The sequence below is a fragment of the Oncorhynchus gorbuscha genome, linkage group LG13, assembly GCF_021184085.1.
Source record: "Oncorhynchus gorbuscha isolate QuinsamMale2020 ecotype Even-year linkage group LG13, OgorEven_v1.0, whole genome shotgun sequence".
Lineage (NCBI taxonomy): Eukaryota > Metazoa > Chordata > Actinopteri > Salmoniformes > Salmonidae > Oncorhynchus > Oncorhynchus gorbuscha.
In genome coordinates, this window is record NC_060185.1 from 50,111,052 (window position 1) to 50,124,420 (window position 13,369).

Sequence of the window (13,369 nt, forward strand, 5' to 3'; positions counted from 1 at the left end):
TAGACTTAGAGGTTATGTTGTTGTCCTTTGTTTGAATTGTTTACGTGTCTGTGGCGCAGGGGAAATAACAAGACAAGCGGAACTAAGTAGCTAATACTGTTGTATCCTGATCCTTATTGTAGCAACACACTTTTGGAGGGAAGGCGCTGTGTTAGCTAAGTTTTCATGTCATCGGGTGTAGTTCATAAAGGTTGCAGCGTGTATGTTAGGATGAAGTGTGAATTCATGCCAGGAATAATAAGTGTGAAGTTTGATTTCCTCCCTTCTGTAATAAGCAGCCAATGAGGTATTTTTCCTTTATTCATGTGTTTAATATGATACTGTTATAGCGCCGGTTAAACTGTTATGTATGTAAGCACTTCAGAGTTATACCAAGCTAATAAGTCACTCGTAAGATAAGGAGATTGTAAGAGTGTGCTTAACTGTATTTTTCATTTACTTTATAGTTCTCACGGAAGGTGATAATTCTGACTAAAACTACAGAATAAAGCAGCCAGTTAAAATCAAGGAACGGTTGTGCTCGTGGTTACTGAAGGGAGCTACAGTGAGACGAGTCTGCATCGCACCAAACAGAGGGTGTCACAGACACAGGGAATCTTCAACTTCATTTGATCCTCCTCAATACTTAACGTCACTCCAGTTATCATTCCTTTCACTCCTTTCCCCAGTCGCATGGTTTAGAGCGCACGCTCCCTCTGGATGGCAGAACTGCAAAAAATCAACACGATTCCACTTTGAGTGCCTTACACCGACCAAACATTCCCCAACCTTTTCTCCACCCAACCTGACACCACATATGGATCTGCCAGAAGACAAGAATCATTATCTCCTAAAAATCTCACTCACACTGGGCCAGAATCAGGATGAGGCTCAAACTCAGCGGTCTTCACAAAAGTTCTGTTTGATCCACCACTCCATATTCACTGAAAACATGTTCCAATTTTCTCCTTTTTTCCCCGTCAGCCATCTTCTCCTTCATCAGATCTTCCAGAAGGCCTGTGCATTCCCCCATATCCCCATCTCCCCATCTCCATATTCCCCCATCTCCATATTCCCCCATCTCCCCATTCCCCCATCTCCCCATCTCATGGCCACAGGTGTGTAGTTTTTCAGTTATAAAATGGTATATACGGAATAACACAGAGTTTCTTCGCAAGACTTCCGGGAACATCGCAAGACTTCCGGGAACATCGCAAGACTTCCGGGAACATCGCAAGACTTCCGGGAACATCGCAAGACTTCCGGAAACATCACAAGACTTCCGGGAACATCGCAACACTTCCGGGAACATCGGAAGACCTCCGGGAACGCTTGCGAAACACACCAAGCAGACCAGGCTGGGATTTTGGGTTTAAGAAGTCAACGAGAGAAGGAAAACATCATTCCATAGTTGTTCATTTTCTCTAAATCTAAAGGCACAACCTAGATTCTAGCCAATGTTTTAAGTAGTTGAACATGTTATTACTCAGACCTTGTGAAGGTGACAAACTGACATGTTTGCATTTTCGTCAAAAGCAACTTTATATCGGAGTGCCTTTGATGTGACGGCCTGCACGTGAGCAGTTAGGCGCGAGATGACCGTTAGACCCGATGACGTGTTTCTGTGCATGAACTTAGCTAGCCAACGTCGCTATGACATCGACTACAAGCGTGATCAGGGATTTCTACTGGAGAAGCAGTTCCTGGCTTCATGCTGTACTGTCTTTGCTAGTAAAATGGTTGTGTTTTTAAAGATACATAGGACTGAAATATATGTTTTGGAAATATGAACATCCATGAAAAGGGCTCTAACCTAAATGGCACAGTCTCTAAAAGGCCACAGGCCTCTACGGGGAGTTTAGTCCTCGCGTGCATAATCCTATCCGGCATGACAGGCAAGGCAGTGGGGCAGAGCAGCTAAGGGACCAGACAGGATCGAGTTCTCGTGTGCCTCTGGCAGTACTAGAGGGGCAGCTGATAGCCAGTGTCATTTTAGAGAACCATGGGGGCCAGGAGGGTGCCTGCTCTGGTCCACGTAAGGGGCTTAGGCGCCGCCCCGCGAGGAGAATGCACATGGACACAAAAGTAGTCTTGGGCCACCCCATGGAACGCCTCAGGTGTGGCAAAGGACCCTCTAACTCAGCTGGTGCAGGTCTGCTGGGGCCCATCCGTTGGCAGGTGAATACGATGCTGGCCACGGCTGGAGGCGGTAGCTCCCCTACTGCAGTGCAGGATAGTGGCACACCAGTCACAACTTTCGTCGGCAGCTCACTGGCTATAAGCAGGATTACTAACTTGATTGGCCACTAGATGGCGTTACAGGACCTATCCTTTCTTCGTGGTTCAGTTACCTCATGGTTCTCTCATACCTCTGAAGTCATTGTCAGATGATAAAGCTTCAGTTTAACTCAGTGAGGACCCTTTTGAGATGATTCTACATGCCCTGCTGCTTTGAATATGAAGAAAGTGAGATTTGTAGAGTTCAATTTCAGTTGGAGGTGTCAGAAGTATCTCCCAAAAATGACACTTTTGAGGGACAAATGGTTTATATTTATCATACCTAACCCACACGTGTGAGTTGTGTTGACATTGAAAAGGGGGTCGGTCGTTCCACCGGTTAGGTGCATTTTGATGAGTGTAGCCTAACTTGATTTCATCCAATTTTTACATTCTGCATAAAGCGCACATGTTCAACTTCATAAAAAACACGTAAAAAAATTAAGTAACAGGGTTGGCCGTAACAGGGTTGACCGTAACAGGGTTGACCACAACAGGGTTGACCGTAACAGGGTTGACGATTTCTTCTTAAATCAGCCATAAATCCCCTTGTGACAGGGGGAATGGAAGCTTGTTGTGTGCACAGGGTGTGGCAATTGAATGCAAGCTTCCCAAATAAAAGTATAATTGTTCAAACATTTCTAACCTAACTTCTATGGGTAACAGGGTTGACTTGTTATGCTCGAATCCCTTCGTTTTCCACCACAAAACCTCAGAAAACGCCCCAAAAGAGTATAACATGATTGGAAATAAAACCACGAGGAAACCTGTAGGAAACTTGATCATTTCAACATGACTAGTTTCAAGCACTCTAAAGCTCATTTCTGACAAGAATATTGAGAGGCCAGAACAAACACTGCAGGTTTACAATAGCTGCTGGTCTCTGGTTCCTCGAAATAGATCTAGAGGAACTAGTAGAAACATTGAAACCACCCTCTGTGATTTTAACCTTGACCCCCAGTTCATGGATTCAAAGCGGCTGGGGCATACATATAGGCACCCAAGAGACGCCAAGTGGACAAACTCACACTCGAGTACCATTGGACTGAACAGCCAATAGGATACATCACCATAAATGTAATATGTAATATATACCCTGCATTAGTATGATGGCAAAATCAATGGATGATCAATGAACGAGGAGCTTGAAACTTTGTACAATGAGGAACTTTGACCTTTTCTGTATGTATGGTTGATGATGGGTGGGTTATGGAGTCATCCTGAGCTGCACAGCAGGTGTAAAGAGGTCTCTACAATGCAGTGATTTTGTGTGTGTGTGTGTGGTAGAAACTCTATTTCCTACATTTCCATGTGGCCAGGGTGGGGACGGGAAGCCCATGGTCATTTCCACCCTTTAGCCTGTCTGATAAGGGCAAAGGTCACATTCGTCATAGCCGTAAGCCTGCTCACTCTAACTGCGGTGACCTCTCACTTTCTCTCTCTCACAACACACACACACACACACACACACACACACACACACACACACACACACACACACACACACACACACACACACACACACACACACACACACACACACACACACACACACACACACACACACACACACACACACACACACACACAGATCACATATTCATTCTCACTGTATTGTGAACTCACTTACAGCATCTATTGCTCTCTAATATAAACATACAGGGACACACTTGCTAAGAAAGTCCCTCACAGGCAATTAAATAATTTTGGGATATCAAAGCCGGCCAGGTGTTTTATCCTTATTTTTTCCTGGCACAATCACAATCTCTCTGTGTGTGCATGAGTGTTTGTGTTAGGTTTGAGTGATTGCTGTGGGTGTTGTGTATGTGTGTGTTGCGTGATCTGGTGACACAGTCATGGTTACAGCCATGCTCTCAATGATGGAATATCCTTTCTGGCCTCCCAGTACTGGTGGAATAAGAATGGATCTACTAGACATGGAACTGCATGACCCATTCAACGACTTGAAAGTGTCTTTCCTTCCTACCTCTCCTTGATAAACGCACTGATCTACCGTGACGGGATTGTTGAAAGCTATCTATTCACCTATCCATTTGTGTTGGATCTGAGACACAAATAACTCAGGTGACACAAACATGGATTTGGAAGGTAAATGCACTTTAATTACGATCCACACCTGCTGGCAGCCCCAGACGAATGGAAGGAGAGAGAGGACAAATAGCGCAAAGTAAAACAGCGACTTTCAGAGACAAACCACAGTACAAAAAACAACAATATCAATATGTACAACATATATACAACAGTGCTATTTTACACACAGGTATAAAAAACATTTGACATCTTTGACAACCACAGTGCGTTACAGAGACCGCACAGGCAACAGCGTTCTGTTTTAACTCCGTTCTCTCATGGTTCAAATGGATTGGGGTCAGGCTCTACTCTCTTGTCTGACCTTTCCCTCTTTTTTAAAATGTTTCATCTAAAGCTTGCAGTCATTGATTCTTTTTTGCTCTTTTGTTGCTCCTTCAGTCATTGTCTCTCTCCCTCCTGGCAACAGGCATGATGGTCTGTCATGCTTATCACACACACACCTCGCACTGTCACGCGTACACACACCTCGCACTGACACACGCAGACACAAAGACACACACACACACACAATAATTACACCACAGTTTATCCTTCAATAATTCATGTGGAAATTGACTAATTGGAATTAAAAAACACTTTGCCCTTCCCTCGCATCCCCTGTCAGTTGCCTTCCAGCCCAGGAGGCCACAGTGCAGGGCCACAGTGCAGGGCCACAGTCTCTGTAGAGGTCCAGTTACATATGTCGGTGACAGGCCATCTAGGCCTTCCAGGGCAACCAGGAGAGTGGGGTGCCTACAGAGGGATATTAACACCTGGGGAATGGCTCAAATGGCTCCTCACAGTTGTTCCCATAAAACACAGAGACACTCAGACACAAGCCAGACTCTAACTCAAGGCCAACCTTCATAAGATTAGCTCCGGGGTCAGCAGGTCAGAAGTGCATGATGTCATAAGTCGGAGGTTAAAGTTCACCGCCACGCTGTTTCTTGATGATCTGCTTAGCTACCCCGTAGGCCCAGCATTCTACACCAATAATATATGCTATTTAGCAGATGACAATCTCAGCTCACAAAAGATGAGGAGTCAACTCAGAGAGGGATGGGTCGGGTGAGGTCATCACCACAGGAACCTATGCAGCATGGCACAGCGCTGGGGTCCAGGGCCAGGCAGAGAGAAGTGGGCGCAAAATAATAAAAGCCTCTGACAGTTCAAAGGTCACACCTCCAGTTCCTGATTGTCTGAGTAGTGGAAGCGGTTGAGCTTCTCCCTCTCCAGGTTGGAGATGTCCTGTTTGGCGGCGGGGGTTGAGGGTTTGAGTGCAGGGGAGGGGTGTGAGGGGGCCGGGGAGGGGGGCAGAGTGAGCTCGATCTCCTCGCAGCAGCGCAGTACAGGGACAGGGGTGTGGGCGGTGGTGTTGGGGGTGAGAGGGGGCAGGAGGGGGCGCGGGGCGGTCCAGGTTTCGGACGAGGGTGACGAACTCCCTCTGGTTGTTGATGCCCTCCTCCTGGAGCCCGCCCTGCGTTTTTTTCCGTCGTCGGTGGAGACGGGAGAGGAAGAGAGCGCAAGCTGCGCAGCCGCACGCCATTAGTAACGCTGACACACCTACCAACACCATGTAGAGATTGACCCCTCCACGAGCCGGGTCTGACATGGCACCTAGTGAGAGACAGAGAGAAATAAAGAGAGAGAGAGAGAGAGAGAGAGACACGTTAGTTAGTTCGTTAGTTAACAAACACACCTGTACACATACATAATGTGAAAAGAAATCTCATCCCACTACACCTCACCTGGACAGTGTTGGCCATGACAGGGGTCCTTAAGGCTTGTGCACTCGTTACCATAGTAACCCTCGGGGCAGGCACACATGTACCCCCCCCCTCGGTGCTCCGACAAGACACCCCCTGCTGGCATGGGTTGGGATTGCACAGATCCACCACCACCTGGACAATGTGAACAAGAACAAAATATGTGAGGAGGATACAGAGAGCCAATGGGAAGATGACGAATCTGACAATGGAGTCTGACCTCGCAGTACGTCCCTGAGTAGCCGATGGGACAGCTACACAGCTCCGCCCTGCCCTCCTTGTCCACACACTGGCCTCCGTGCTGACAGGGGGTGCTGTCACAGGGACTGGGGCCAGTCTGGCAGTGCTTCCCAGAGAAACCAGGCAGACACAGGCAGCGTGAGCCTGACACAGAGTCCTCACAGTGACCTCCGTTTAGACACAACCCCTGGCAACTGCTGTTCCCTACAGAGCAGAGAGACATCTAGATCAGCACACTCAATCACATAGACACACACCCACACACACACACGCGCACACCATCTTTCTCCATCCTTGACCTTGACCGTATACTCACTAATGTCACAGTTTGGCCCCGCCCAGCCTGGCAGGCAATCACACAGGTATCCACCAATCAGATTACGGCAGGAGCGGGCATGGACACACACACCCGTGTCACACTCGTTGGTGTCTGTGGAGAGAGATGGGAAGTGGAGAGCGAGAAAACCCGTCACTAAAATCACTGGCGGGGTCTCGGGACAATTTTTTTTAGCTTGCGCCAATTTGAAGCAGCGGTCCTTTTGTAAGAGTCTGGCACAACTCACATCGACACGGTCACATATACAGAGAGCAATAAAAACCTTTTCAAAAGAGAAATGACAAAAGGCTGTGGTCGCTGAAACGTTAGCCCAACAAAGTTCAATCAAGCCAGAGGCTGTGTGTGCGTGCGTGTGCGCGTCTCTGTCTGTGTGTCTCTGTGTGTGTGTCTCTGTGTGTGGGCGTCTCATCTCCTACAAAGAGAACCCAGGGAGCTGAACCACTTCCGGTGTGGCTATAGAAGCAATAGTGTCGCTGTCACCTCCTCCACCTGACTCCAGAGTGTTGGTGCTGAGAGAGACCCCTCAGGGTGGTCTCTGATAGCAGCGGGGGGGGGGGGGGGTGAGGGTGTGACAACGTCAATTAGGAGACAGGAAGCAGTCAGGTAATAGAAACCCTGCTGCTGTCAGCCCCATAAGGATTTACCACCAGGGGTGAGAAAGAGCAGAGAGACAGGGAGCGTTGACCTCTGTAGGAACAGAGGGGGATTCTCAATGACCCACACAGTGAAGTGACTGGGAAGGGCTCAGAGACGGAGAGAGGGACAACTATGTAAAAGTATATTCTCTGTGTGTGTACTGAGTCTTGTTTTCCCCAGATGGAGGGTCAGGATTTTTGTGAACCTATCCTGTGGGTCAGAGCTCAAGCCTGGGCTGTGGTGTGTGTGCGTGTGTGTGTTTGTGTTTGTGTGTGCGTGTGCTGAGTGCAAACAAGTTAAATGTGAGCAATGCACCGCGCCCTATGAAGTGGAGCTGTAGGGGATTATCAGGTGTCAGGGTGACAACACAGAGGGATATAAGGAGACTGTCATCTCGAACTACGTCTTCAATGATTATGTTTAAATATAACCTTTGATGAACTAGGCAAGTCCGATAAGAACAACTTCTTATTTACATTTGACGGCCTACCGGGGAACAGTGGGTTAACTGCCTTGTTCAGGAGCAGAGAGACACATTTTTTACCTTGTCAGCTCGGGGATTCAATCTAGCAACCTTTCGGTTACTTGCCCAATGCTCTAACTACTACGCTACGTGCCACGGACACTATGAGCCCCATCCTCTGTGTGTGTGTGTGTGTGTGTGTGTGAGCGTGCGCGGGCACGTTTAACTTGATTTGATACAAAGCCTCTACTGAAGTATCGTCTGTCATTAGAACTAATATGCATCAGGGCTTTGGGGAATTTCTTCTGAATATGAGAGTGCTTGGGGGGGGTAATGGACACAGTGTAACATTGTACGCATACCGAGTTTGATCCGGGGACTGGATTCTCTAGCTTGAAGTGCTTTTGTGTGGATATACAGTATCTATACAGAAGAGTATCTATACAGAAGAGATTTCTCTTGTAGATTCCTAGTGTCCCATAGCGTCCATCTCACTGACCTAGTCGGCAGGTTCTGCCAGTCCAGCCGGGGGGGCAGAGGCACTGGAACCTCTCTGGAGACTCCTGGCACGTTGCTCCGCGCCCACACGGTTTAGAGTCACACTGCCGCACCACTAAAAAGAGACAGGAGTCAATTCATCAACCGGTTAGATGAAAAAATCATTTGATTATACAGCCAACAATTAAAGAACCAGTGAGCAGTGAACACGAATCAACCAAACAATTTACCAACCAACCAATTGTCGAGTCTGCGATTCGTACTTAACCCTTTATTCTCTGGAAAGGTTTTGTCGTATTATTGCTCGTTTTGTGCGGTTGTTTCGGCTTTCTTATTTGCGCGCATGGCGAGTTGTTCTAGATGGGAGTGTCTGCTACATTGTTTTTTACTAGAATATAAATGTAAATGTCTGGGCAGTTGTACGTTGCGCTGTGTTGGCGATACATGTGTGTGAGTGTGTGTGTGTGTGTGTCCTAGTGGTTCTGTCGGTATGCGAATGCTCCTGCGGGCCTTGTTTTCCTTTCCCCCTATTCTCTTGCTCTGGTTCCTGAGCAAACACTGATAAATAAAATCATCCGCTGCGCATTGTTCACACCTCACCGGATCTCCTAAGCTCGCTTTCCCATCCAGAGACAGACGGATAGGGGAGAGAGAGAGAGAGAGAGAGAGAGAGAGAGAGAGAGAGAGAGAGAGAGAGAGAGAGAGAGAGAGAGAGAGAGAGAGAGAGAGAGAGAGAGAGAGAGAGAGAGAGAGAGAGAGAGAGAGAGAGAGAGAGAGAGAGAGAGAGAGAGAGAGAGAGAGAGAGAGAGAGAGAGAGAGAGAGAGAGAGAGAGAGAGAGAGAGAGAGAGAGAGAGAGAGAGAGATATAGGGGAGAGGAAGGAGCAGCCACGCCTCGTTCCACTACTCTGGAGAGGAATTCAAAAACAGAGAAAAGGGGGAGAACATAGAGAGAGATTGGGAAGAGAGAAGAGGCTGGGAAGGAGGAAGTGAGAGGGAAGGCGTCGGTGGGAAAGAGAGCGGTATAAAGGTAGGGTGAACCCATAGGCTAACATTGGCAGTACGGCAGTCGTCGTCTCTCCGTTCACACAGCCACCGTAGCGTACATTTCTCATCTGTCAGCCCCTCTCTCGTAACCTTTCCAATTGACCTAGCCCTGCAGTCATACCAGCTTTCATGATCCTGACCCTGACCCCAGCCCTGCACAGTAACCCAATTCAAAGCAACCACAGCGCAGCGGGAGACTCAATAACAAACAAAGTAACCTCTAATTAATGTTCAATATATAAATCACGTCGAAAAACAGAGCCGTGTTGTGGTTCCCGACATCCATGCCCTAAAACTCGAAACGCTAGTCTGTGTGTGTGTGTGTGTGTGTGTGTGTGTGTGTGTGTGTGTGTGTGTGTGTGTGTGTGTGTGTGTGTGTGTGTGTGTGTGTGTGTGTGTGTGTGTGTGTGTGTGTGTGTGTGTGTGTGTGTGTGTGTGTGTGTGTGTGTGTGACTTCATGCTCCCACCCAGTGACAAACAGTAGATAGATAGTTCAACTGTAAGCCATGTTGTCAACAAACGCTCCATGAATAATAGCATTCTAATTGGTATCACAACTACAATGTAATTGCCTTGAGGATTTACATTTCAACATGGGGTCCATTGAGAGCGAGAGAGAGACAGAGAGAGAGACAGAGAGAGAGACAGAGAGAGAGACAGAGAGAGAGACAGAGAGAGAGACAGAGAAAGAGACAGACAGACTAAATTGCCTTCTTTCTTTGAGCACAGCCAGACTCTCATACTTTCCCACACACTTTAAAGGAAAATAAGCAGTGATACAGACAGACAGACAGACAGACAGACAGACAGACAGACAGACAGACAGACAGACAGACAGACAGACAGACAGACAGACAGGAGGACAGACAGGACAGACAGACAGACAGACAGACAGACAGACAGACAGACAGACAGACAGACAGGGAGGGAGGGAGGGAGGGAGGGAGGGAGGGAGGGAGGGAGGGAGGGAGGGAGGGAGGAGGGAGGGAGGGAGGGAGGGAGGGAGACATAGAGTACATGTGGACCCCTCCCTCCCCCTTCCCACTCGGGGCTATGGTTCCCCTCTGTCCTCACCGAGGGAAGGAGATCACCTGTGACACCGTCACCATAGTGAACAAACATGGCGGTGAAAAGAGAGACAGTGGAACGCCACATGTTTATACAGACATCTCTGAGATACCCGACGTAAAATGAATGCACGCATGACTGCTTTGGATAACAACTCAAATCATCTGCTAAATGGCAAATATGATATGATTATTATACATTATTATATTATCGTATGCTGTGTGACTCCTTCACACACATAAACACACATAAACACACATAAACACGAGAGATCGCTAGATCTTCGAATCAGAGGCAGGACCAGACTGACACTGTAATCCACCTAAACATTTGTCACCTCAATGCCCCCCCCCCCCCCCCTAACGAAAGACCAAGCACCCATCTTACCTTAAATGCTTAAGCCTGTTAGTTAATTGGCTATGTGAGAATCTCCGGCGAAGGTCAAAATATATCCCCACCGCTCCTCATTTACCCTAAACACACCCCATGTTGACATGCGCAGTTTAACAGGCTCTACCTGTTTTGAAGGGACACACACGTACTAGACTCACCGAATGGGTCCTGGCTGCCGTGACTGTGCTGACCTGGGCTACTTATCTGAGTCCCACACTAAACACGCTCAGGGAAGAACACTCCCTGTTACTCTGACACACACAACAACTGACTCCATGTTGTTCATGCGTTTGTGGCGCAATGAATTGTAATCGGGCATCTGATTACTGCGTTGTTTGTGTCTCATACCGGGACACGGATTAGAATCTGGGCATTGGCTCTGCTCCAATCACAACCAGTCGCGGGTAATCTCAGCCGTGCTGATTGGCGCTAATTACCGTCTGCGCAGGTGTGTCCGGTCCAGCTGTCGGCACAGACACAGCTGAAACCCGACGGGTCCTCCGCGCAGGTGGCCCCGTTCGCACAGGGGGAGGAGAGGCACGCATGCTCCACTGAGGAACGACGGGAGAGAGAGAGAGAGAGAGAGAGAGAGAGAGAGAGAGAGAGAGAGAGAGAGAGAGAGAGAGAGAGAGAGAGAGAGAGAGAGAGAGAGAGAGAGAGAGAGAGAGAGAGAGAGAGAGAGAGAGAGAGAGAGAGAGAGTCAAGTCAAACTCAAAGCCAGGCAAATTCAATCATGAACCTGGTCGCTAACTGCCCACGTGCTACAAGTAATGTAACGAACTCACCGATATCACAGTTGCGCCCGCGGAAGCCCTCTTGGCACTCACACTGGTACTCGTTAGGCTCTGTGTTGGAACAGGTGCCCCCATTCTTACAGGGCCGGTGGGTACCGCAGTAGTTCAGATCTGAGAGGTAAAGGGAGATGGGGGAGACGGCAAGGGGGGAGGGGAGAGAGGCAGCAAGAACGAGTGAGAAGGGGTACAGTGGAGGGGGAGAGAGGGGTAGGAAGAGAATGAGGGATGGAGGGATGACAAGAAAGAGTAAAAAGAAGGGAGGGAGAGAAAATGTTACATGGCAGTTGAAATGGGAAGAAAAGTGACAGAGAAGGAACGGGGGAGGAAGATGGAGAACAAAAGAAAAGGATTCCTCTCCCCACTATGTATTTTCCCGTGTCCTTGATCCGTCTGGTCTCAGAAACACAGAGTGGCAATGCTACATTGGTGCGAACACACACACACACACACACACACACACACACACACACACACACACACACACACACACACACACACACACACACACACACACACACACACACGCACACGCACACACACGCACACGCACACGCACACGCACACGCACAGAACAAAGCGTTCTGCGGCAGTCGACACCGAGGCGTCCTCACCAGAAACATAACATAAAACTGATAAAGAGAGAAGGCACACACACACACTCCCCCCAGCGTGAGTGAGTGAACCCAGGTCGGTGTGGTGTGGTACAGAAGAGAAGTTGCCTGCCTGGGGCCTGGGTAAGGGCTCTGTGCATGAAGGAGGGCAGCCAGATTAAAGCCCTACTTTCTAATGAACTCTCTCTCTCTCTCTCTCTCTCTGCTGTGTTTAGCTCTCTTTGTGACTGAGTCTCTTTACAGGCGACCTGAATGGAGGGACAGGGAGAGGCTCAGTACCCCACTGAGCTAAGCAGGACCCAACCCAGCCCAGCTCACATTCACTTTACCCAAGGCTATCGCCTTTCCCCTCACAATGCTCCACTGCTGGCCCCTCATGTGGCTCCCAGGGGCTCCCACACTGGGACTCAGGGCAATGTTGGGGAGATGTTTCGGTAATGTTGTGGGAAGGGTTTTAGGGTTATTGTAGAGTTACTAGTGCCCAGAAGGAGTTGTCTTTTCTTATATAGGTGATTAGGGGGCTGTGCCTGTCAACACTCACTCACTCACTCACTCACTCACTCACTCACTCACTCACTCAAGCACTCACTCACACAAGCACTCTCAAAGCACGACTTATTCTGACCGACAGTCGACTCTTCTCGAGGCAGAAGTTAGTGCGCCACAAACTCACACAAAACCTCACCTTTGTTACACAGCAGGCCTCCCCAGTTGACGTCACACACACACTGCCAGGGTTCAGCGCAGCTGCCATAGACGCAGCCTGGGAACGTCGCACACTGGTCACACAGAGCTCCCTGATAGCCATAGTGACACCTACAAACACACAGAGGGAGAGGGGGGTGGGTGTTTGATTTGCAGGCTTTATCGAGGCGAGATACTGGGACGTCTATGATAGTAAATGTACGACAGCAAGGAGGAGCAGACTCACTTGCATTCCCCAGGCACAGAGCAGGAGCCGTGGATCTGGTGACACCCCTGTCTGCACACCGCTGTAACACACACACACACACACACACACACACACACACACACACACACACACACACACACACACACACACACACACACACACACACACACACACACACACACACACACACACACACACACACACACACACACACACAACATTAGATCACCGTTTGTCAGGTCAGAGTCAGCCCTATAG

The 13,369-nt window shown here is 48.7% G+C and overlaps 1 protein-coding gene across 1 annotated transcript in view; it reads right to left on the minus strand.

The window, feature by feature from the left end:
• Window positions 1-4,353: 4,353 nt before the first annotated feature.
• The window catches only part of LOC123993095 (protein jagged-1b-like), a 40,710-nt gene continuing 31,694 nt past the window's right edge, over window positions 4,354-13,369 (minus strand). The window contains exons 5-13 of the mRNA XM_046294877.1: window positions 13,130-13,190; window positions 12,884-13,014; window positions 11,579-11,698; window positions 11,231-11,344; window positions 8,289-8,402; window positions 6,670-6,783; window positions 6,334-6,557; window positions 6,096-6,248; window positions 4,354-5,964 (exon numbers count right to left, since the gene is read on the minus strand). Of these exons, the coding sequence (XP_046150833.1) occupies window positions 5,911-5,964; window positions 6,096-6,248; window positions 6,334-6,557; window positions 6,670-6,783; window positions 8,289-8,402; window positions 11,231-11,344; window positions 11,579-11,698; window positions 12,884-13,014; window positions 13,130-13,190 (1,085 nt within the window). The 3' untranslated portion in view covers window positions 4,354-5,910. The remainder of the gene's footprint in view (window positions 5,965-6,095; window positions 6,249-6,333; window positions 6,558-6,669; window positions 6,784-8,288; window positions 8,403-11,230; window positions 11,345-11,578; window positions 11,699-12,883; window positions 13,015-13,129; window positions 13,191-13,369) is intronic.